The sequence below is a fragment of the Lycium barbarum genome, chromosome 7 (assembly GCF_019175385.1).
Source record: "Lycium barbarum isolate Lr01 chromosome 7, ASM1917538v2, whole genome shotgun sequence".
NCBI lineage: Eukaryota > Viridiplantae > Streptophyta > Magnoliopsida > Solanales > Solanaceae > Lycium > Lycium barbarum.
The window spans coordinates 106,133,528-106,160,872 of NC_083343.1; the positions used below are offsets into that span (position 1 = coordinate 106,133,528).

A 27,345-nucleotide genomic window follows, 5' to 3' on the forward strand; every position below is an offset into this window, starting at 1 on the left:
CTTGTTTCATGATAAGAACATCATTTATAACGTATTTGTATTCACAACACTTCAATATTCATAGTTCAATTCCACTATCATTCATTTATGTCACTATTCACTCAATAATGACCCATTTCTATATTCTTTTACATTTCAAGTGTCTAAGCTTTCCAATACTTCAAACTACATGGAATAATCATAAAACTTACCTTGGATGATGGTTGAACAATCCTTAAGTTGAAATACTTCACTTAGCCAAAACCCTAGTCCCACCTTCTTGGGAATTTCTTCACTTAGATGACCCTTTATTGAGTTCTTACCCTTGATTCCATGAAATTAGTGTTGTTGGTCTTGATATTCCCTTTAATTCTCTTGAATTCTTGTGGAGGAATTATTTGGAGAGTTCTAGAATGTCTCTTGAGTTGTTGGATGAATAATGAAGTAATATGAAGCCTAAGTCCCTTTTTAAAATCACAAAATCTGATCTTTAATGAATTCTTGTCGGGGTGAACAGTGGTCGTAAACCACCATATACGGACCGTATTTTAATTTACGGTCTATCCTCCATGGTCGTTTTTAATCATCCCAAAAACAGAAAGTTTGGCTCGGGATTATGGCAATTTACGACTGAGGTTTACGGTCCGTAAACCAGTTTACGCCCGTCCTCCAAGTCGTTTTTAACCATTTTCACAATTTACAGAAAGTTGGGATTCTTGACAAGTTGGAGGACGATTGCACTATACGGTCAGTAAATCACTTTACGGGCTGTATAGTGCCATATACGACCACTGGGCTGAAAAATTTTCCGCGACTTTCTTATTTCCAAAAATTCTTAATTAGCCATTCCCGACTTAATAAAACATCATTCACTCAAACGCTTCATCATTCCACTCATCATACAAGTACAGAGAAATTTCCGAGGTGTAACATTCTTCCCCGCTTTTGGAACATTCGTCCTCGAATGTTCGACACTTGGGAATTCTAGAAAAATTTTGCCAGAGTTTCCTTTGTAATTTGGACACTACCTTTCCATTACAACAACCCACAATATCTTCGCCTCACAGGGCCATATCACAATATCAACACATTTATGGCCACACACGACCAAAAACATAAAATTAAAACATACATACCTTACATCATCGGCGTCTCATCTTGAATCTCTTCTGGGGATTGGAACAAATGGAGGTACATAGATTTCATCTTCTCCTCCGCTTCCCAAGTCATTTCTTCCCGATTATTGTTTCGCCATAAAACTTTGACTGAAGCAACCTTTTTATTCCGAAGCCTTCGTACTAGTCTATCCAAAATGGCAATGGGAATTTCCTCATATGTTAGCTTTTCTGTTACTTGCACATCATCAACCGGAACTATTCTTGTTGGGTCTCCAATACACTTGCGGAGCATCGAAACATGGAATACTGGATGCACGGATTCGAGCTCTAAAGGCAGGTCCAATTTATAGGCTACTCGACTCACCGGGGAATTTGTCAACCCGAACGACATTACTCGAAACTCGTAGTGACCATATCTTGTCCTGAAGGCAGTCTTGGGAATATCTGCTTCCCTAATTCTCACCTGATGATAACCCGATCTCAGATCTATCTTGGAAAACCATTTACCACCTTGCAACTGATCGAACAAGTCGTCAATTCTAGGAAGGGGATATCTGTTCTTCACCGTCACTTTGTTCAACTGCCTGTAGTCGATGCACATTCGTAGCGATCCGTCTTTCTTCCTTACGAACAAGACTGGTGCTCCCCATGGCGAGGAACTAGGCCTTATAAACCCCTTCTCAAGTAAATCCTTTAGCTGTGCTTTTAGCTCTTTCAGTTCTGCTGGAGCCATCCGATACGGAGGAATAGAAATAGGCTCGGTGTCTGGTAGTACATCAATAGCAAAGTCGATCTCCCTTTCTGGAGGAAGGCCTGGTAACTCGTCGGGAAACACATCTGGGAATTCATTCACTACCGGGACAGACTGGAAAGTTGGCACTTCCGCTTCCGTGTCATGAACCCGAACTAGATGACAAATATAACCCTTGGCTATCATCTTCCTCGCCTTAAGGTAGGAAATAAACCTACCCTTTGGGGAAATTGTATTACCTTTCCACTCGAGTATGGGCTCTCCCAGAAATTGGAATCGAACTACCTTTGTCCGGCAACAAACATTAGCATAGCATGATGCCAACCAGTCCATACCCATAATTACGTCAAAATCTATCATCTCAAGTTCAATTAGATCAGCCCTTGTCTGACGATCACCTATAATGACTACACAGTTCTGATATACTTGCCTCGCTATTACAGGATCACCAACCGGAGTGAATACCTCGAAAGGTTTAATTGGCTCAGGTCTTACCCCAACACAATCAGCGATATACAGAGTAATATATGAGAAGGTAGAACCCGGATCAATCAGAGCATATACGTCGCGGGAAAATATAGTCAAGGTACCTGTGACAACATCTGGGGAAGACTCAAGATCCTGTCGCCCAGCTAAGGCATATACACGGGGCTGAACAGCACCTGAAGTGGATGCTCCCCTCTATCTCTGCCTCTGTCTGCTGTAGTCTGAGGAGTCTGTGCTGTCGGGCGCGCTGAAGAAGACCCCGCTGCTGAACCTGTGGGCTGAGTCCCCGCTCTGTCCCTCGCTGAAGGGCAATCTCTCATCATATGACCAACCTGCCCGCAAGCATAACAAGCATCCGAACCCTGACGACACTGTCCGGAATGTAATTTGCCACACTGGCTACACCGCGGTACTGAAGGTCTCCTCTGGCTAAAGTCTCCCCTAGACTGCGAATCTGAGGCCCTCGAACTCTGCCCCTGGCCTGACTGAAAAGAACGGTCAAATCTCCTATCCGAGAATCTGGGAGGTGCACTGGTCGCTGACTGACCTGAGTGCCTGGAATGTGTTTGTCTCGGTCCCCCTCGGTACTCACTGCTCTCCCCATAGATCTATCCCTCTTACCTTGTCTTCTGTCACCCTCACGATCACTTCTCTGCTGTCGTTGTCGTTCCTCGAGGTTCTGAGCATGGGCCTGTATCCGGGAAATATCCATCCCGTCTTGCAAAGAGGCTGTCAGACAATCTCTAAACAAGTGTGGTCCTAAACCACTCACAAATCTATAGACTCGGTCTCCCATGTCAGCCACCATAGTCGGAGCATACCGGGCCAATGAGTTGAATTGCATACTATACTCTCGGGCACTCATGCTTCCCTGCTTCAAATTCAAGAACCTGTCCGCTCTAGCTCGGCGGACTTCAGGTGGCAAGTAATGACGAATAAAGGCATCTGCAAACTCTTGCCACACGGGAGGTGGAGCATTCTCTCCTCTTGATATCACCCAATTTTTATACCATAGTACCGCCACGTCGCGAAGTCTATATGAGGCCAACTCCACGGATTCGGTCTCAGAAGCATGCATAAGTTTCAGCGTCCGCAAAATCTCATCGATAAAACCTTGTGGGTCCTCATCCGGCTTCGACCCGAAACATTCTGGAGGGTTTAGAGTAAGGAAATCACGGGCTCTTGTACTAACCGAACGATCACTTGGGCCCGCATTCTGTCGTTGTGCCTGAGCGGCGACCAACTGTGTCAATAAAAGTATGGCCTCGGACACTTGTTGACTCGAAGCACCCGGTGGAGGAATCGGAGCTGAGGCTCCTCCCTGCTCTTCTACATTGGGCGCGGCCTCACTTTGCGATTCACTTTCCTCTACATTTGTCGGAGGCTCTCTTTCCGCCTGCCTCTTTGTAGTAGCTTTGCCTTTCTGGGCAGCTGTATCTTTTCCTTTCGGCGGCATTTTTCTGAAACCATAACGCACTTTTAGGAATGATATAATCCTAGACATGGCTCTATCGCACGATCTCATGAGAAGAAAGATGGTCATTTTCCTAAATGCCGTGTAGCCTCTAGTTTATTAGCGTGGCGCGCAACACACCATAAACAAGACTCTACTAGACACGACTCGTAGACACTTCCTAGGACGAACTGCTCTGATACCACTCCTGTCACGGCCCAGCTAGGGGCCGCGACGGGTACCCGGAGCAATTACCGAGCACCGCTTACTCTACTGCTGGTCTCGCTCATTTAATACTCTTTTATCAATTTTACATACCAATTGTAGGAAAATCATATTTAATCAAAATATAAATACTTCATGTACATTTGCCCCTTGGCCATCAAAATAATACACATACATATGAAAACATCTTGTGAGACCATCTAACCCACACTGCGTATCTACGAGCCTCTACTAACATGATGAATACATGGACGGAACAAGACTCTGTCATGCCCAAAATATGCATATATGAATGTACATCAAAAGAATAGTCATAAGCACCTCCGAACAATGTAGTGCTATCTATCAGCTGACAGCTACTGAGGACCTGGGCCAAGCTCTCCTCCCTGTCTACCTGTGGGCATGAACACAGCGTCCGAAGAAAGGACGTCAGTACGAATATTGTACCGAGTATGAGAGGCGTACATAATGAAAGGAAACATCAGTAATATGGGAATAACATCAATATGAGACATATGGATCTGACTGATAATCATAAATGAAGTAATGCATGCTATCTTACTCATACTCATCATCATAACATGTATGCATCATATGCAAGCTGCCCGTCCATGTCGGAACGGTGTGATAATCAATAATATTAGCCCGCGTCCAGGCCTCCCGCGTCCGGGGTACCATCTCATGCCGCCCACTAGTGGTGTCTGCCCACGCCCGTAGGTCGTGGTGTATCCGTATCGCCGCCCGCCGAGGCGGTGTCTGCCCGGCCAACTAGGCCCGGTGTGAAATGCTCATGACATGCTCAATGTAAATGCTCATAGTAATATGCTTATCATAAAATACTTATCTTATCATAATGAGTATATTTGACTCATGATCAACTTTACTCTATCGGGGTGACGTAAGGTCGTGATCCTCCGATTACATTATGGAACCATCATGGACATTCCACCTCACCTTGAAAGGACTAGTACATAAGGTGAGTATAGGCAAGGAATAACATCATCATCATTCGAGTGTCATCATATCGCATAACTTATCTCATATAGACATTCATAGGCATAAGCTTTTAACTTCTTAGAATGCAAGAACTCATGAAAGGAATAGGGATTCAAGTTAAAGGATTCATGCCTTTAGAAAGAAGGACTAGCCTCACATACCTTGGTCGTTTAGTTAAGATATGGCTCACTTGTTCTCCGTCGATATCACGTCGTTACCTTCATAAGAGAATTCATATTAACATTAGTGAGCTAACTATAAGAACGCGTCGCTAATTCTAGGAGAAGTCGGACAACGCTTCCTTCGCTCATACTACTTTTCTCGCGTTCTATATCAACTCCCAATATTCATAATATTATTCGCAATATCATGATCGACAATCGTCATTTACGTACATTTGGCAAAATCCACCATTTTCCTCCAATTTTCCTTTATTTCTACTTCTAGCTCATCCTTGCGTTTTCATGCATTTAATGCTTGTTTCATGATAAGAACATCATTTATAACGTATTTGTATTCACAACACTTCAATATTCATAGTTCAATTCCACTATCATTCATTTATGTCATTATTCACTCAATAATGACCCATTTCTATATTCTTTTACATTTCAAGTGTCTAAGCTTTCCAATACTTCAAACTACATGGAATAATCATAAAACTTACCTTCGATGATGGTTGAACAATCCTTAAGTTGAAATACTTCACTTAGCCAAAACCCTAGTCCCACCTTCTTGGGAATTTCTTCACTTAGATGACCCTTTATTGAGTTCTTACCCTTGATTCCATGAAATTAGTGTTGTTGGTCTTGATATTCCATTTAATTCTCTTGAATTCTTGTGGAGGAATTATTTGGAGAGTTCTAGAATGTCTCTTGAGTTGTTGGATGAATAATGAAGTAATATGAAGCCTAAGTCCCTTTTTAAAATCACAAAATCTGATCTTTAATGAATTCTTGTCGGGGTGAACAGTGGTCGTAAACCACCATATACGAACCGTATTTTGATTTACGGTCTGTCCTCCATGGTCGTTTTTAATCATCCCAGAAACAGAAAGTTTGGCTCGGGATTATGGCAATTTACGACTGAGGTTTACGGTCCGTAAACCAGTTTACGGGCCGTCCTCCAAGTCGTTTTTAACCATTTTCACAATTTACAGAAAGTTGGGATTCTTGACAAGTTGGAGGACGATTGCACTATACGGTCCGTAAATCACTTTACGGGCTGTATAGTGCCATATACAACCACTGGGCTGAAAAAAATTTCGCGACTTTCTTATTTCCAAAAATTCTTAATTAGTCATTCCCGACTTAATAAAACATCATTCACTCAAACTCTTCATCATTCCACTCATCATACAAGTACGGAGAAATTTTCGAGGTGTAACAGATTTCATGTGAGGCATGTATCCCATATTTATGTGTTATTTGATGTGATTATCACCTAGTTGTATCTCTATAACGTACTAGCTCACTCATCTCATGAAAGGGAAAGGTAATATTGATGATTAAACCATAGACCATACTATGACTTGTACTCTTTGATTGCATATTGGTGATATAGTTGAGACTGACATCATGCATGACATGCTTCCATATTACTCTTATGTTGTCCTGGTGGTGAGATGAGTGCTTGAGAGACTCTGAGGTCTTTGCCGTAGATTGAGAGTGACGGAGAGATTCCGAGGTCTTTATCGGAGATTAAGTGTGATTTATAGCCTCTGAGGTTTCTGCCGGAGAGCACGAGTGGTACATGAACTTTGCGGGTCCCCCATGGGTCATGACTATGAGGCATTTCCATAGCATGTGTGTACGAGAGTGGAGCGTGAGAGGTGACTACTGCATTGCATAGCATTTGCATAGCACGACATTGCATTGCATCGCACTCCATTGAATTGCTATTCATGTCATTACATGGTACATTCTCTGATGATTCTTGATTGGTGAATTATTGAGTTATTGTTTGTAAGGTATTTATTTAGCGGCTTGATGGACTCGAGGTTTAGAGATTTCCACCTAGGTTGATAACATGAGATATTGAAATCCTTGTGACTATCATTACTGCAAGACTTCTATATTGCTAGATTTATGATTGTGTTTAATTGCTTATCTGCGATTACTTGTTAGTTGTTTCCTGTTTATATGCGTGAAAACTAACCATTGTCGACCTATGATACCTACAAGCCTTGTGCTGTGCACATACTACTCTTGCTACACTCCTTGTGGAGTGAAGAGTTGTTTTCAGGTGATTTTCGGAGTCTCGCGACCGTTTCGAGGCATTTGTTAGAGGCGTTTGGGTGAGCTATTTGAGATCTTGCAACCCAGAGTCTCTTCTTAGATTTATGTTATTCCTCATCCTTAAATAGAAGTCGTATCCGGTTTTGACTCTGTTATTTACTTCAAATTGTTAACTTCTTAGAAGCTCTTGTACGAGTCTAGACCAGATTTTGGGAATGTCTTATAATAAAGGAATTTCTTCCGCATTGGTTTTAATATTTAAACTGTTGGAGTGTGTTTACATATTGTTATTCCGCATATTGTGTCAAATTGAGGTAGTTAGGAAAGGGTTCGCCACCAGGGAATGTTAGTGTGGGTGCCCGCATGATCCGTGATTCGGGTCGTGACACATAGTCACCAAACATATCAGCAACTCATCAGAGAAATCATCTAGTATGGGAACTATTCTTTTTCAGCAATTCGCCAAAGACATCAATGTTTTGCATAAACAAAGAACCACGAATTTGTTCCCAAAGTGCAGCGATTTAGAGTGCAACAACACCTCAGTCCAATGGCACAGCAACTCACAAAATACAACAACCCAGATAGCAGTAAAGAGCACCAGCAAGTATAGCATTTGCGCAGCATCTATTTGCCTCAAAGATGCACCACTTTGTCACGGAGGAACAGTAGCAACAAATAGCAACTACTCCTATCTCGGGCTCGGTAGTATCTCAAGGACATTCGGGATGAAAACTCCCCAAGTCATGCAAAGAAAGAAAGGGTAAGGATGAGTATTTGGCAACCGAAAGTTCCATCAAAAGCAACAACAATTTTAATAAAAGCATTTCACAACTATTGAGGAATTATCATAACTCAGCTAAGCTCAAAACTGGTTAACACACATTCTTTAAACGAGTTTGAAACTTATGTAAAAAGATGAACTAAATCTTATGCTTAACTGATCATGAACTACGTAAATAAGTAAGCAGTTAGTTACATGTTGAGATCTTAAAATCAACTACTCCCCAACAGAAGACACATCATTCCATTCTAGCCTTAAAACATAAGCCTAATGACAAATTTTAAATATTTAACCATCTTGGTAGAACAACCCTTTAATAAACACTTGATTCAAGATGGATCACAGTAAAGGAAGGGTTATGGACATCACCTGAACACCTGATTTATAGGTGTGCTATTAACAGAATCGTAATTTATTTACGTACACATTTGACATTTAAGAACAAGGAAACCAGGTCCAAATCTCTATGTCCTGATACTGGTTGCTAACTAGACACTTTGTTTACGACAAGAGCAAATTCTAACACTCAAAAAAAATAAGAGAAGATGTAGGGCAGAAACTACTAACAGTTAAGCATGTTGAAACCTCCAAACTAGGCAGACTCTTTCAACACATTATTTTAAAATTCCCAAATATGAACTTGATAGAAATTCCGAACACAAGTACCAAACAGAATAACTTGGTTGAGGCTAAGGTAGTAACACACAAGAGTTTAAATAAAAGTTGACCTGCAAACCTCTAATAAATTAACTTAAACCAACCAAACTAATTATGATTAATCAATGTGTGAGATCCTATTTAGATCTCGGGCCAATAACTAAAAAAGTGATCTATGCACTTACATTATGAACAATCTCAAAGGGATAGCTAGTTGCTTTAGCTAAAACCAACTAAGTTGTCAACCCAACAACAAACTAGAAACAAAACGCATGCTCGAATACTTAAGAGACAAAAGCAGAGACAAATTTCAGTTTGAAAGATTTTGAACCGAAACAAAAATTACACATTTATACACCCAATTTTCTTGTTAGGAACTAAAGAACAAAAGATCAGAAGATAGGCATATGAAATTAAATCATATATAACTTTAGTTCTACAGCATAGGAATAATCATTACTTAGTGTCCATGATCAAATGTAAACACATAACTTCAAAAGGATTATGCACAAATAGAAGTAGAAAGTAACAAGGTAAAACAGGGTGCAACTACTGAGTGTTACAGAAACCTAAAATTCTATCAGCCACAGATTCAGATTTAGATCGCTCCATTTCAGAAAACTAACGCAATCACTACTGGAATCGAATTTAAAAGTAGAAAGGGAAGAGGCAGAAATAGAAGTACTGAGCATTTCTAAAACATATTATCAAACTCGAAAGCACTGGATAGTCATTCTTCAAGCAAGAACATTTGAAACCATCTTGAACTAAAACAAAATGGGACTAAAGCAGCTAAACCCGACAACAATCTACGTTAGGCTGAGATTTACTGATTCAAATTAATCTAATGTTCATCACAAATATACTAGTGAAAAACACTTATACAGTTAAGACCACATGAAGAACACTTACACTTAAACTTAAAACAGTTGAATCACGACTAATCTCTATTAGCTAAAATTAAGGGAAACTATGCTAAGTCAACCAACAGCTATACCAAAGAGTGCACAGGGCCCCTTCATTTAAGCTAAAACAGAACTAACATTATAGGATTGCAACTAACATACATCCATGCTACATGAATAAGCCATAAACATACTAATCACTCATCAACTAACACTAATCATCACAATAATCACATAATAATCAAAAGTAAAGACTGAAATTGAAAGGAAATGGATTTAAGGATTACCTTTTTGTCGAGCAGCGACGGGGGCGACAAGAGTTGTGATTCACCTTCGAACTTTCACCAACTTAACAAACTGACTTAAAACGAACACACAAAATTTGTTTCTTAAAAGAAACTTTCTTCTTGTTTGAAGCTGAGTAAACTAAAATTACATATTTTTGGGTCTTCCCCCAAAACTTCTTCTGAGAATGAAGAAAGGGGGTTCTACTTATAGAACCTCAATTCTAGGGTTTGAGCAGTTCAAAATCGATGTGGGACCAAGTTAAAATCTGAAAATCCTTGATAAGTCTTTGAAATCTGAAACTTACTGGGGCAGCCAAGGAAAAAAACGAAAAAGAACATGTTACCGTTTGAAATTAAAATCGTTTGCGGAAGAAAACAAAAACAATAATTTCTCTTGCCATTTTTGGCCGAGCAAAGTTCTGAGGACGCAAAAGGAAAGAGAATCCTTAGCCGAAAAAGGCTCTTAGAGCCCGTTTGGATTGGCTTACAGCTTAAAGCTGTTTGCAGCTTATAAGCTGAAAAAAATAAGTTGGGTAGTTCAACTTATTTTTTTTGGCTTATAAGCTGTTTTCAGGTTATAAGCTGCTTTAGATAAACTAAGTCAAATGGGTCTAATTATTTTTTTGAGCTTATTTTAAGCATAAAATGACTTTAAGCTAGCCAGCCAAACACTCAAAAAAGCTGAAAACAGCTTATAAGCCAACTTATAAGCCAATCCAAACGGGCTCTTAGTGAGCTGGAAATCGTTGGCGTCGCTGAGCTTTTTGAGTTGGAAGACTAGGATACGTTTGGTTCTTTATTCTTTTTGGGATGAAAAATGTTGAACTAAGAGCCCGTTTGGATTGGCTTATAAGTTGCTTATAAGCTATTTTCAGCTTTTTTTAGTGTTTGACTGGCCAGCTTAAAGTTATTTTGTGCTTAAAATAAGCCCAAAAAAATAATTGTAAGGCCGGGTGTTGTGTTTGGTTTGTGAACGAAATTGGATTTAAATTGGGCTAGCCTTTGGATTTAACAAATAGCCATTTCATATGTCAATTATGAGCCTGTTTGGATGGGCTTATGCCTATAAGCTGTTTAAAAAAAAAAAAAGTTGGGATAGTTTAACTTTTTTTTTTTTTTTTTTTTGCTTATAAGTTGTTTGCTTTAGATAAGCTAAGTCAAATGGGTCCAATTATTTTTTTGAGCTTATTTTAAGCACAAAATGACTTTAAGCTGGTCAGTCAAACACTCAAAAAAGCTTAAAACAGTTTATAAGCAACTTATAAGCCAATCCAAACGGGCTCTATATCAAACTTTACTAAATAACCTATTTGAAATCCATTTGAGATGAATTAATTGTTCCATCAACTAATTAAGCTTCTTGACTTTAACAAAGTAAAATATGACTTTAACTTGACAATTAAAAATGTGTATTTAATTAAAAACCCTTGTTTTTGGTGCAAATTGATTTTCGAATTGATAAAATAGATACAATTAATACTTAAAATATACATAATATATATTAGGGTGTAAAACATACATAATATATATTAGGGCACTTTGCCAATAAAATGGTAAAATGTCACCAAAAACTGTTTTAGAAAGTATTTTTGATTTTCTGAATAATTCTTTTACTCTGTTTGCGACTCAAGAAGCTTAACTAGTTAATTTAAAGTTTTGGAGGGTACAAATTGGGTGTCAACATTAAAGTCTCAGCATTTTCATCACTTTCCTGTCTTTCAATATCATCTTGAATGTTGAATTGATCATCACTATGAAGGCTTTCACTATCCACACTAACATAGTCATTAGATTGTTCAGAGCTCATCTTATCTTCATAATCATAATCATCTGAAAAATCATATTCATCTCTATCATCATCATTAGATGAATCATGTTGATGTCCATTCTTCCCAGTATATGTTGTCACTGTCATCGTTCTCTTCAAGGATGGTACCACTGATCAGTTTGAGATAGTTGTTTTGAGCATCACCGGGATCAATATGGTATTCTTTGGTCTTTTCATGATTTTGGTTCTTGTTTTGGTTGTCACTAGAATCTTCTCTGATGGATTCTAAGTGAGTAGATTGAATCTCTACATCTAACTCAGTATCCATATTTTGTTGATTGTTGTATTCTCTGTATTGATTTTTGTTGCTCTAGTCTGTTATGTTGGTTTTGATTTTGGTATCACTAGTTTGAGCTGTTTCTAAATTGGCAGTGTTGATTTGATCCATAGTATGCCCCTCATCATGCTTGGCACTTGTGTCTGATTTCCTCCTTCTGTATCTTTTCTTTTTGACCTTGTTGATGTCTTTCTTCATGTTACCTTGTTGAGTCTTTTTGTTACTTTCCATCCCCTGATCAAGTTTATTTTTTCCCTTTCCAAGAACCTCATGTAGAGTAGGAGGTCTTCTATTCTTATTAGGTTCATTAATAACAATGCCCTTATTCATCATGCCCTTCTACCTGTTGTCTTCACAAGGATTTGAGTCCTTTTGCTTTGGATCATTCAAATATTGATTCATAGTCTCATTCTCATGGAAACAGCATCCTACCTTGGTAGGAGTAAGGTCTGCGTACATTATACCCTCCCCAGACCCCAAGATGTGGGATTTCACTGGGCTGTTGTTGTTGTTGTAGTCTCATTCTCATCAATATTGTCATTAGATGTATCTCTAGGATTCTGCTCATTGTTTTGGACAAATTTCACTTTAGCACTCTTTTTCTTGGAGACTGTTTGAAAATCATCATTCTCTTTTTGAATTCTGGTTCTATCACTTTCTTTTTTGGTTTGTTCATCTCTTATTAGTGGTCGTTTGGTGCATGGCCAAAATTATCCCGGGACTAATTTATCCCATATCTTGGGACTATTTTATATCATCTCCTAGATGGTATAAAATAGTCCCAGGATAAGTGGAATATGCTGGATATCCCAGCTTATACCATGGGATGCATTTTATACTTTATTTGATACAAAGTATAAATTTATCCCAGAATAAATTTATAACTTCTACCAAACATGGTACAAAAAATTAGTGCTGGATATCCCAGTTTATACCATGCACCAAACGAACCCAATGAGTAGCTTTGAGTCTTGTATCTCTAGCTTTGGTTATACATTGGGTTTCAAAGTGACCCTGCATTTTACAGTATAAGCAATAACTGGACACCTTTTCATATTCGATATCTAACCACTTTTCATCATTTGTACCATCAAGCCTTTTGTATCCCAACCAGATTTGATCAACCCTAGGTTTCAAAAGATCTATCTTCACTTTCAACTTAGCTACATTGCCTCTAGATTTGGAGTAGGTTGCCTGATCAAGGGCCACAGCCACTCCTATACCTTTAACCAATCTTGAAACAATTTTCCAGTTAAATAGATGCCATGGAAATTGGTGAACCACAATCCAAACAGGAACAATTGATGTTTCCTCTTGCGGTTTAAAATCAGGGGTCCATTTAAGGATTTTCATGGAAGCATCACCAATATCAATATAGTCCTTATTGAAAATATTGTTATAGTGCACATCATTATCAAAGTCGAGGTAAACATGTTTAAGATCGAAATAGGCAATGGTAACCTTACCTATAAGATGAAATTGACCGTTAAAATTATTTCTTATCTCATCCATAGTCGGTTATCCTCTATAGAATTTTCCGATGATGGTGAATTTGCATACTTGAGCAAGTTTGATAAAGTAGCTCAGCGTTAAAGAAAACTGCTAGTTTACCTAAATGCATACCATGTTCCATTTCAACAATAGGTTCTCCATCATTCAAAGATGGAAGTTTAGCTCGTACAGTAGCCGGTAAAGTTGGTTTCAAAATCTGAGGTTCCCCTCTTTTGTTCCCAATTTGTTTCCCACCTTGCCACTTTTGGGTTGTATTGGGTTCGTTGGTGGGTTTTTCAAATTGGGGTTGTGTGTGCTGAAAGTTGGTGTTTTTGTTCTTGTCGTTTGTCGAAATTCGAAGAAATTTTTTAAAAAGAAGGGGTGTTGTTTGGTTCTTTAGTGGAAGATGGGTTGGTTAGGTTGTTGGTGGTGGTGGTGTTAGCAGTATGATTGTTGTCATTGTTAATTGCCGCCGGGTTCTGGTCGATTGTACCGGCTAAAGTAGTTGTTACAGGGGAAGAGATGGTTGCAGGGCTGAGGTTAAGAGGTTGGATTGGCTGAGTTGTTTTAGGGGCATTGGTTGTGTCTGGTGGGTTAGGTAGTTGGGGGATTTTAGGATTCGTTGAAGACATAAATGCTAGAGAGAAGGAGGAGAAAAATTATAGAGAGAGGAATTTTAGAAGGATCCATGAGTTTTTTTTTTATTATTTATTTTATCCTATAGCTTGAATAGCAATATATAAAATTTGAGGAAGATTAGAACTGATTTGGACTTTTTGGAGTTAAAATTCATATTTAAAATTGAGTTGAAAAATTTCTCTATGGCACATGTAGAGAAAAGGACAAAAATGATCTCTTAACTATGATAGTAGGTTCAAAATAGTCCCTTAACTATGCACTTAACGGTTTTAGTCCTTTAAGTTTGTTACAAGTTAATAAAAATGGTCCCTTAACTATACACTTAACGGTTTTGGTCCTTTAAGTTTGCCATAAGTTGACAAAATGGTCCCTTAACTATGGGGGTTGGTTAAAAATAGTCTCTTAAGTATGCACTTAACGGTTTGATAATGTCAGAAAATGGTGTCTCGAAACACAAAGACCGACGGACTCTATCGATTAAAACTGATGGAATCCATCGACTAAATAAAATACACTAGACTCTAGAATAAATTAGAAATAGCAGAAACTAAAAAAGTTGTCACTACCAAAAACAAGCGAAAAAAACGATGGACGGAAACCGATGGATAAAATCGAGGGACATTATTTTTTTATTATTATTATTTTTATTGTTTTTTATGAAAACCAACGGAAGTCCATCAGTTATTTTTGAGGAAAAATGCGCGGAAGTCCATCCTATAACCGACTAACGTCCGTCGGTTTTGTCCCGAGTTATTTCATCGATCTAGAGTTCTCACTAATTTTTCCCTTTTTTTCATAGTTCTCGTCAAATCTAACAAATAGAGTTCGATGAATATTTTGTCGAGACTAAAACTGTCAGCTTATGGCAAACTTAAAGGACCAAAACCGTTAAGTGCATAGTTAAGGGACTATTTTGAACCTACTCTCATAGTTAAGGGACTGTTTTTGTTAACTTGTAACAAACTTAAAGGACTAAAACCGTTAAGTGCATAGTTAAGGGACTATTTTGAACCTACTATCATAGTTAAGGGATCATTTTTGTCCTTTTCTCGGCACATGTATCTCACACAGGGATATACACAGATATACAAGGAATACAAAAGGAGTACATAGTGATATACAATTATACTAGCACCCGCATCTTTCACGACACTCATCTTGTGGATTCTAAGGGAATTGAAGCCAATTTAGCTTTAAAATTGCAACTTATAATATTTTTTATGTAATTTTCAAACATACAAATCTAATCTTAAAATATTAAATTAATCTTATCCAACTTGAATTTCAAAAAATGAAAAGTATCACATAAATCGGAATAAAGAGAATATTAAATACAGGCCTATAGTTAAATATTTAGTAAATTTAACACATATACAGAGTGAAAAGTATATTAAATTCACGTGAATCCATAAATTACCAGTCCAGTCCAATTTTTTGGCATAGATTCGGGTACAAACGGTATCTTTCTTTTTTTTTTTTCCTCACAGATATTTTAGTTACAATATCTGCACCCATAGCTAATAAAAATTGGCACCCTCTAACATTAAGGAGAATAACAACATATAAGTTGATCGATAAACCACAACTCAATGGGAAAAAAAATGTCTATATGAGACAAACAACAGCACATTTCTCAATATGTCTATACGAGACAAACAACAGCACATTTCTCTTACTTTTAGTAGCAATTATATAGAAGTAGATTGAAACGTGTCAATCAATCATCGACTAGAAAATAATATTTTTTTTTTTAAAAAAAAAAACTTGCATACGTACAGAGTTTAATCCTTTTAAAATAAAAGAGTGATAAACTTTTCTTAAATCAATCAGTTTATAAACAAACAACGGTGAGTCATTAAATTTGTTGGATGTAACCAGTGTGATGTGCTGATTTTTTATTTCTAATTCTAGAACATGGCTTGAGGATAATTTAGTCTTCACATTGAATAAATCATGAGAGAAACAGTTAAAAGAAACAAGGAATAATGTAAACATTGATTTGATCGCCATCCATATGCAAATACTGAACTTTATAATTTAAAATATGGCAAAATATTGACAATTTTATTTGAAGATCATTTCAAATGTATATAAAAGTTTTCACTCATTAATCTTTGCTTTTTTCATATAAAATTTATGTTCAAATGAAATTTCAATTTTCGAATAATCTCTTTTAATTTAACTTCAAATATTTTTCTTTTTAAATCTTAACCAAATATTGTCCAAACACCTACTAAAATATATACTTTACATTTTTTAAGAAGTAGAAATGTGAAGAAACAAAAATGAAGTGCGAAAGTATAGTTATAGGTAAACCACTCTGTAACAATCATTTCTATAACATTATTGTACTTCAAATTTTCTTTAAACCGTTTTTTCATGTTAGTTATGTCAATTTACCTATAATAACGATGTCCATCATTAATTATTCATGTACACTCTTTGTAATTACATTTAGTATATAACAGCCTTACTTAATAATTGGTTGATTTTGCCTTTTACTCTATGATCCCAATTCAGATTGACGGAAGGGAAAGCGTTAACCTTCTGCTAAAAGTTTGGATGAAAATTTTCGTTAACTCAAGCGTTGAATTGCCACGAAAAGACTAGAATCTAAGAAATAACCTATCATTGTAGATTTCTTCCACTAAACTTGATTATTATTATTTTTCAATTTTCAATAGTATTAAAATACCTATGTGTTTTAGAGAATTTAATTTTTGCACATATATTACAATTTAGTTATGAATTTATTAATAATGTCTTATTTTTCTAAAACTTTTAATAAATAAAATTAATATGAATATCTTTTGAGATTTCCAATTGCAATATTATTATTTTTTACAACATGAAGAGTTTAGGAGAAATTCATTTTTATATATTTTTTGTCTATAATAATCCAATAAGATTTAAACGTGAAATGGTATTATAGCAATTAAAAATATTCGAACAAACTATGTCTTAATTGTATATATACAGGGTGAGGAAATTACAGAAGATTTTGAAAAAAAAAATCCTTGGGGAAGGAGATGATTATAATAATAACTAGATGGCTTATGCCCGTGCTGCGCACGGGCCCAACACTTCGTATTATAGTGTATCTATGTATATTTAGTCGTGTTTAAATAGTGATAATATATATATAAACACTATGTTCAAAATACGGTTAATGTAACATTGTAGTTTGTGCTCCGTATCTAAAACTTTATTTTATTCGTGTTTGCTACGAAAATTTATTAATACTTTTTAAAACAGAAGACTTGTTTAAAAGAAAACTATTTTCCTCTGTTTGAGATAAAATAATAGCAATATTTAAGCATCAGTTGATACTTTCAATTTTAATTCGATTAATTTAAAAATGTAAAATACTTATTATTTTTTATCAAATTTTGATTTGGATAATTCTAATTCAAATTATTAAATTAATTTTACATGTTTGAAACGAAACAAAGTAGAAATTAACTTTCTATTTAAACGAAGAAATGCTATTTTTTAATTTTTGGTAAATATTCTCGGTTTAACTCATTTTACTTGTCATGTTGTCTTTTGCATGGTTTTTTAAGGAAACGTGAATTAGAATTATAATTTGACTAATTTACCTTATTCATTATTTGATCTTCATTTGATATTAATCTCTTTTCACATTTATTAGACTAAGAAAAAAAATGAAAAAGTAATTAAATTCTATCTTATTTTAATATATAAGTATTTTAAGTATGTTGCTGTACAATAATTTCATTTGCTCCTACTAATGGGTTGATACGCATGTGTCAATGAGTCCATCATTATTGATTTAATTGTTTAATTTTCTAAGACTTTTTTTTTAACATTGTTTGCTTTTTTAATATGGGATTCATTTTTTTTTAATTAATATTGCTTGATTTTGTTAATATGGGGTCCACTTTTTTTTCCCCGTGAGTTTGGATGTGGTGGGTTCCACTTTTTTTTTTTAATATTGGTTGGTGTTTAATATGGGGCCCAATTTTTTTTTAATATTAGTTGTTGTTTAATATATATGGGGCCCACAATTTTTTTTGCCTGATTCTGTTAATATAGGGTCCACTTTTTTTTCCCGTGAGTTTGGATGTAGTGGGTTCCACTTTTTTTCTTCTCTTTTTTTTTTTTAATACTGGTTGGTGTTTAATATGGGCCCATAATTTTTTTTAACATTATTTATTTTTTTAATATGGGATTCACTTTTCTTTTTAATATTGCTTGATTTTGTTAATATGGGGTCCACTTTTTTTCCCGTAAGTTTGGATGTGGTGTGTTCCACATTTTTTTTTTTAATATTGGTTGGTGTTTAATATAGGGCCCACAATTTTTTTTAAATATTAGTTATTGTTTAATATATATGTGGTCCACAATTATTTTTTATGGCCTGTTTAATATGGGCCCAAAAGTTTTTTTTAACATTGTTTGTTTTTTTAATATGTGATTCACATTTTTTTTAATATTGCTTTATTTTGTTAATATGGGGTCCACTTTTTTTTTTAATACTGGTTGGTGTTTAATATGGGCCCATAATTTCTTTTTTTAATATTAGTTGTTATTTAATATATATGGGGCCCACAATTTTTTTTGCCTGATTCTGTTAATATGAGGTCCACTTTTTTTTTTTCATGAGTTTGGATGTTGTGAGTTCCACTTTTTTTTTTTTTTTTAATACTGGTTGGTGTTTAATGTGGGCCCCACAATTTATTTATTTTTAACATTGTTTGTTTTTTAAATATGGGGTTCACTTTTTTTTTTAATATTGCTTGATTTTGTTAATATGGGTTCCACTTTTTTTTTTTAATACTGGTTGGTGTTTAATATGGGGCCCATAATTGTTCTTAAAATATTAGTTGTTGTTTAATATATATGGGGTCCACAATTTTATTTTTTTTACAATTATTTTTTTGGATGTGGTGGGTTTCACTTTTTTTTTTTTTTAATACTGGTTGATGTTTAATATTGGCTCACAATTTTTTTTAATATTGCTTGATTTTGTTAATATGGGGTCCACTTTTTTTTCACGTGAGTTTGGATGTAGTGGGTTCCACTTTTTTTTTTTTTTTATAATACTGGTTGGTATATAATATGGGGCCCATAATTTTTAAAAAATATTAATTGTTGTTTAATATATATGAGATTCATAAATTTTTTTTTAGGGCCTATTTAATATGAGGCTCAAATTTTTTTTATTTTTTTTTAATGGAGCCCATCAATGGACGACGAAGAAGGACCCAACTCGTGCTTCTAATAAAATAGTAATGATGAGACTACGCCTCATGTTTTTATGGAAAATATACGGTCAATGTTTTTCTAGAAAAATAAACTTTAATGTTATTAACACCTAATATAACAGACAAAATAGGGTGCACTGTGCAATGTCTAACGAACACATAAATGAAAAATACTTGGATGATTATGATGTTAAGCTGCAAAAATCGACAGTACACGTATCAGTTCAGAAAAAGAACACCTTTTTTTTAATTAGCTTGATGGTGGGATCACATCTAAATCTAGCATTATTTGTTAGTAATTTATTAGAAATATTATTATACACCCAATTATCTCTCAACATTGATATACAATGATACTCGATAAAATTTATTTTGTGCAGTGTGATGTCTGACTTATTGTCATAATTTAGCTCATCAATAAAATATAAGTTTGGGACATATGATTTTAAAGGTTTTACTCTTAATTCCAAAATTAGTTTTTACTTTATGTTGTTTTCAAGCAACGTAAGCTAATTAAATATACATATTATGTTTAGAAAGATATTATTTATACGCATAGAAGAAATTTCTATGCGAATAAGTGTCCAATTACAGCCCCTTAACGTGTTTATATCGTCACGTCGTCAGCGAAGTGGCATGTGATTATCTTCTCTTACTCAGTGAAGTGGTTATGTAATTTAATGTTTATATCCTATCTAAGTGTTGTGGTTAGGATGAATATAAAATCGCTCCCTTAGTTATAATTTATGTGGTTTGATTCGGGAGTACGAAAGTCAAACTAATTAATATGAGGTGTGAATTGGGACACAGAATCTTTGTAAGAGAATATTTGTCGTGCCTATTCTCATTCATTCAATAGGTTAATATACATCATTTACAATGTAATTGTAGGCTTCAAATTAGGAACTAATTTGACTAATTGATTCTAACGTATGCTAACCTAAAATAGAGGATTACAAAATATTTTTGACTAAATATTTACATAATCTAACACACCCCCGCAGTCGAAGCGGTAGGTTTACGAACGGTTAGACTATCCCGAAAATCATCAAATAGTATGCGCGGAAGACCTTTGGTGAAAATGTCAGCAATCTGATAACGGGACGGAACATGTAGGACACGAACCTCTCCACGTCTAACCTTTTCACGAACAAAATGAATGTCCATTTCAATATGCTTGGTACGTCGATGTTGTACCGGATTTCCAAATAAATAAATGGCACTCACATTGTCACAATAGACCAAAGTTGCTTTACGAATAGGCAATTGAGTTCAAGCAATAGATTACGAATCCAACAAGATTCAGAGACAACATTAGCAACCCCTCTATATTCAGCTTCAGCACTAGACTTAGATAGAGTAGGTTGGCACTTTGAAGACCAAGAAATCAAGTTATCCCCAAAATATACACAATAACCCGATGTGGAGCGTCGAGTGTCTGGACATCCTCCCCAATCTGCATCCGTCTATGATAGTAGTGACTGTAGAGAGGTTTTGTATAAATGTGTACCAAATTCAATCGTACCTCGAATGTAACGCAAAATGCATTTTAATGCTTCCATATGCTCGACTTTGGGATCATGCATAAACAAGCAAACCTGTTGTACTGCGTACGATAAGTCTGGCCGAGTAAATGTCAAGTATTGCAAAGCACCTGCCAGACGACGATACTTCGTAGGATCTTCATATGGGGCGCTCGAAGTAGCGCTGAGTTTGCCCTTTGTATCAACTAGTGTGGGGCAAGGCTTACATTGTGACATGCCTGCCCTGTCAAGAATATCCTCTGCATAAGAACTCTGAGACATGAATAGGCTATTTTTGTCCCGGGAGACGGCAATCCCCAAAAAATAGCTCAACAGACCCAAATCTTTCATTGCAAATTCCGTAGCTAACTTGGACATAATACCGAGTTTGAGAGAATCTGAAGATGCAGTTAGAATAATATCATCCACATATAACAAAATGTAAGCAGTATCTTTTCCACGACAGTAAATGAAGAGAGAGTTATCAGATGTACTATGCGAGAAACCAATGGTTGCCACATATTCAGCAAAACGCTGATACCATCCCCGTGGTGCCTGTTTCAAGCCATAAAGAAAATTCAGCAAGAGACAAACATGATCAGGACGAGCCGGATCCCGGAATCCCAAAGGCTGATACATGTAGACGGTCTCATTCAAGTTGTCATGTAAGAAAGCATTCTTTAAATCAAGTTGGTGAATGGGCCAAGAGTGAGATAAAGCAATACTAAGAACCACACGGATAGTTGCCGGTTTGACAACCGGACTGAAAGTCTCGTCACAATCAACACCTTCCCGCTAAGACCTGCCATCACCTACAAGACGGGCTTTATGCCTCTCAAAAGAACCATCAGATTTCTTTTTATGACGAAAAATCCACAAAGACCGAATAATATTAGCATTTGAAAGACGAGGGACCAACTCCCAAGTCTTACTATCAATAAGAGCATTATATTCATCCTGCACATTTTTCCAATTCGGGTCATTAAGTGCACCAACTGGATTCCGGGGAATAGGAGAGATGGAGGTGTTGGTGGCACTTAAGGCTTGATTTTTGTATTTCAAGTTCCGCTTAAATATCCCATGTTGACTACGCGTAGTCATGCGAGGAACTGGTGGCAATGTAGGTGAGATGGGGCTGGCAGGGATGGGGCTGCTGCGTTGGTGAGGCAGGCGATAGATGCCTGGGCTCACAACACGCAGCGAGGGTGAAGGAGAGAGTTGAGTCGCGCTAAGAGAGGGAAGAAGTTGTTTGGCCGCTGGGGTGGTGGGAGTGGCCTGCTGGACAGGCGACAAGGGAGGAGAGAAAATGGGTGAGTTTGGGTGTTGGGTTGCAGGAGGAGAAGTGGGCCTTAATGGCTGCATTTGTGGAGCTGGCCCATTAGGTGGAGCAACATTGGCCTGATCATGCAACAAATGTATTCTTAATGGAGAATTATCATCACCCAAAAACTCATATGAGGTAGGAGTTGGATTATTTATTTTTGAAAATGGAAAAGAGTTTTCATCAAACCACACATGCCGGGCTATGATTATTTTTTGGCTCGATAAATCATAGCATTTGTACCCCCGATGATTGAAAGGATACCCTAGGAAAACATACGGAGTGGACCTAGATTGTATCTTATGAATTTGTGTGGAAGGGAAGAGAGGAAAGCATAAACAACCAAAAACCCGGAGATGAGAGTAGGATGGATTCTTTTGATAAAGAATCTGAGTGGGTGTCTTATATGCTAAGATTTTAGAAGGGAGAATATTGTGTAGGTACGTTGCCATGGCCAAAGCATGATGCCAATAGGAGGGGGGCATAGATGCATGGGCAAAGAGTGTACGAACAATATTGTTTATGGATTTAATTTTCCGTTCCGCCTTACCATTTTGGGGTGAGGTGTGCGGATAAGAAAATCGAAAAAGCATCCCGTTTTGTTCACAAAATTTATGAAAAGGACCATTATCAAATTCACGCCCGTTGTCACATTGAAAAGTTTGATTTCTTTTTCAAATTGAGTGTGAATGAAAGTCCGGAAAGACAAGAAGATACCATAAACTTGGGAATTTGTTTTGATGGGAAAAGTCCAAAGAAAATTAGTATAATTGTCAAGAAAGAAAATTATATATGTGATCGGAAAAGCTAAGAACGGGTGAAATCCATAAATCACTGTGAACAATGTCAAAGGGCATAGTAGTAGTTGAAAGAGAGTCATAAAAAGGCATTTTAATCAATTTCCCCAAAGGACAAGAATGACAAACATTGTTTCGAGCCTTATTACATTCAATCAAATTACTACTACGTAAAGAACTAAGAATTACATCCCCCGGATGACCCAAACGGGAGTGCAAAATATGAGGAGAGATAACGGTAAAAGCAGATGGTGCGGAAGAGGAAATTGCTCGATAATTTTTGGAGAATGGATAAATATCACCCGAACTCTCACATCTCATGAGTTTGCTCCTCGTCCGTAAATCCTTCACAGAAAAACCAAAAGGATCAAATTCAACAGAAACCATATTATCGATAGTAAAATTTACGAATGGAAATAAGGTTTTTGATGAGTTTAGGTGCATGTAAAACATTTTTCAGGTTTAGGGAGGGATTGACTTTAAGGGAAGTATGACCACAACCATGAATCGGAATCATGTTACCATTACCAACAACAATGCCATTGTTTTTACTCAATTGAAAGTAAGACGGGAGAGTACCTTGGGAGTTAGTCATGTGAGATGTGGCTCCGGTGTCCATGTACCAATTGTTGTCATCGGGCGGATGCAAGGACATTGTATGCATAGCCTGATCAATATCCGTGGGCACATACCCACCATGCTGCGGTGGCGGGGCTGCCGAATAGAATGATTGGGGAGGGCGAGCGCCGAGAATGCCCTGCTGTGACTGGGCTGGGCGTGGCTGCTGCCACCCTGTGATGAGGTAGGGACACGGTGGGGTGGCCCACGGCTGTGGCCCCCAAGGAGCCCAAGGAGGGAAAAACCAAGGCTGGGCAGGAGCTACTTAGTGCTGTGACGCGGCGGGCAGACTGGTCTGGTGGTTGTTCCGGTTTCCCCCGCCGCTATTCTGGCCATTCCCAGCACCACCACGGTTGTTGTTACGGTTCCCACCACCACGACCGCGGTTGTTCTTCTTTCCACGATTGTGGGAATTTTCTCGATTATTGGAGGTATTTTCAGATTTTTTAGGCTGCCCATTAACAGAGAAATTATGAGAATTAATATTGTGGGAAATGAGAGCAGCATTCGAACCTGATTCATGAATGGCGTCCTCGCCATTGCTGTCTTCCTCAAGGTCGAGCATCGACCGCACAACTTCAAAGGATGGGAGAGAAGTACGGTGTTGCACCGTTGTTCGAAAATGCTTATATTCTTCCGATAACCCACGCAGAAAACGGAGCACCAGACGTTCGTCGGAGACTTTGTGGCCGACGTTGGCGAGGTTGTCTGCAAGAACCTTGAGCCTGGTACAGTATGCTTTCACGTTCGGGAAATCCACCAATTTGGTGTTCGTGAATTTTGCATCAAGGGCAAGAGCCCTAGCCTATTTGTTGTCCTGGAAGAGATGAACAAGGCGATTCCAGGCCTCGGCTGCGGTGTCCTCTTCATGAATGATTGTGTTGAGAAGATCATTGGATATCGTACCATATATCCATTGTCGTACGATGTCATCTAGCCGTTCCCATAGAGCCTTTGCAGCAATTTTCTCGGCTTCGGTTGCTGTGGATGAGACGGTGGGGGAGGCAGGAGGTAAGATGTGATCAATTACCAAATTCGCTCGGCAATGGAGCTTGAAGAGGGTAGCCCAGTTATTGTATTGGCTTTCTTCATAGTCAAGAACAATAGGAATGTAGGATTTGATATTGGTGACTGTAGTTGCAGGATGCAACTTGGATGCGTTAGCCATGGAGATGAGAAGAAGGAAGGGACGAAGAAGATGGGAGGTGGGCGGCTGCTAGGGTTGCAGAGACCTAGCCTGATACCATGTAAGAGAATATTTGCCGTGCCTATTCTCATTCATTCAATAGGTTAATATACATCATTTCCAACGTAATTGTAGGCTACAAATTAGGAACTAATTTGACTAATTGATTCTAACGTATGCTAACCTAAAATAGAGGTTTACAAAATATTTTTGACTAAATATTTACATAATCTAACAATCTTCAAAATCTTTTAAATGAAATTGACATTTTTAGAAACTGCATAAAAAATGCTATAAGTCATAAGTAATAATTAACAATTTAAAATATTTACGAAGTATTTATAAATTATGATAAAAAAATATCTTTTGACTGTTTTTTATTTTATTTTTTATCCACCATTTTGGAACATCTACAGTGTTTGCACACTTCCCCTCCAGTGTGACTCAAATCCTGAGTCTACCGATAGTGGATGGAGATGTTTTATCAACTGAGCAAGATAAAGAGCAACCCGCAATATTGAAACATGAACTAAGACAAACGAATGAAACATACTTCTTCCTTCAATAAATTTTACGCGAAGCGAACCTCTATTAATCTGAATATCATATTGTTGCGAACGCCAGATTGACAGAGCAACACTTATTCATTCTGTCACACCAACGCTCTCTCCAGCCAATACTTCATCCTTTATGTTTCCCTTTCATTATCACCCTCCTTATTATGGTAAGTTGCATTACACTCTGAGATTTCTCTCTTCATATATATCTCCTACTTTTTGGCATTCAGATACATACTCCCCTTTACTTTATGTACGTAACTACCAATTTCTGTCACCAAACAAGTATAATCATCTCTAAAACATTAAATTAAATGACTCAAGTTATACAATCTTCCTCTTCTTCCTCCTCATCCAATACCAACAAGGCAAAAACAGAGAAACGTATGACAAAACAAACAAGAGACCATGACCATCCAGTTTACAGAGGAGTTAGAATGCGAAGTTGGGGAAAATGGGTGTCTGAAATTCGACAACCTCGTAAGAAATCACGTATTTGGCTAGGTACTTATCCGACACCAGAAATGGCTGCAAGAGCACATGATGTTGCTGCACTAAGTATCAAAGGAAACTCAGCTATTCTTAATTTTCCTCAACTTGTTGAATCACTGCCTCGTCCAGCTTCAGGTATCCAAAGACACTTCTAGAGTAAATGGTTTCACATACATAGTATGAACTTCCGCATTGAAATCATTAAACTAATGCACCTAGATTTCCCAATAGTTACTATATGGAAAACACTATCATAGACAACATTTAGTTCCCGTTTGGCCATGAGAATTATTCATTTTTTTCCTTAAAAAAAAAAAACATCACTTTATTTTAACTTAGTGTTTGGCCATGAAATTTTTGGAAAACACATAATACCCTATTTTTATTTTTTTTCACTTTTAATACATTCATACAATCAAATATTCTTTATAAAAACTTTTACCAAACACAATTCCATCACCTCCAACTTCAAAAATTCCAAATAAAGTAAAAAATATGTAATTTCTATAGCCAAATGCCTACTTAAACATTTAAGTTTACTATTTTCGACAGTTTCACCTAGAGATGTTCAAGCTGCCGCAGCAAAAGCAGCTGCTATGGATGAGCTAACCTCTGCTTCATCCTCATCCTCATTGTCTTCATTGAGTGTGTCGATGGAGACAACAGCAGCATCAGAAGAGTTGGGCCAGATAATAGAGTTACCGAGTTTGGAGGGGACTTTTGACTCGGACGAGTTGAAGTTGAGTGACTCGGCTGATGCTGATGGATGGGTGTATCCACCGTGGGGGGCATTTGACAATGAATTTTGTGGGCATTTCTTTGAAGAGATGCTGAAATGGACTTGATAATCTTGATCAAAGACAAGTGTGAGCGGATTTAGAATATTGAGTGGGTTCTCGCGAATTCAATAACTTTTGCGTGTTGTAGTGAGAAATCCAATAAATATGTAAGAATTACGAATTAGGAATCCATTAACAAAGTGTGTTATTGGTCTAGTCGTAGAAAAGGAACCTGTTAACCTTTGGTGCCGTCTTTGTCGAGAGCTCAAATCCCTGTGGTCACCATGTAAGTAGGTCTGTTTTAGATTATTTTGTTTACTTTTTTGATTTATTTTTCTTTGCATTTGGATTATTGTGGTATGCTTTGTTCATAATCATAATTTCTTCTTCTTACACGTTTTGTAAATAAAAGAATTCTCTTTTGTATGTGTGATGAAGGGAAAGTGATCAAGATTTGCTCATTGTGTGAAATTGTTCAATTTTATCGTTCGTTACACTTTTGAGTAATTCATATTTTTATTGTTACCAAATCATCTTATATTTGCCAATTTCATTAACTAGATTCTAGGACGAAATGAGTGGACAAAGGGGCAAATTTGATCTATTTTCCTACCATGAGTTAGCATCATTAGTTATTGTATAAATGTCCATCCCAATCAGTTGAAATTAAGTTTAGTCATGTTAATATATTTGCTTTAGTTCCAAATTTTATTTTTCTCCTATAACACAAG

The 27,345-nt window shown here is 36.9% G+C and overlaps 2 protein-coding genes across 2 annotated transcripts; one reads left to right on the forward strand and one right to left on the reverse strand.

The window, feature by feature from the left end:
* Positions 1–24,405: 24,405 nt before the first annotated feature.
* LOC132601701 (uncharacterized) lies at positions 24,406–24,768 on the reverse strand. The gene has a single exon (XM_060314770.1). The coding sequence runs from the start codon at positions 24,766–24,768 to the stop codon at positions 24,406–24,408; it is 363 nt and encodes a 120-aa protein (XP_060170753.1).
* A 550-nt stretch (positions 24,769–25,318) lies between these two features.
* Positions 25,319–27,108, forward strand: LOC132603697 (dehydration-responsive element-binding protein 3-like). Its single transcript, XM_060316865.1, has 2 exons — positions 25,319–25,970; positions 26,388–27,108. The coding sequence occupies exons 1-2, from the start codon at positions 25,658–25,660 to the stop codon at positions 26,678–26,680; spliced, it is 606 nt and encodes a 201-aa protein (XP_060172848.1). The 5' UTR covers positions 25,319–25,657; the 3' UTR covers positions 26,681–27,108.
* The last annotated feature ends 237 nt before the right edge of the window (positions 27,109–27,345 follow it).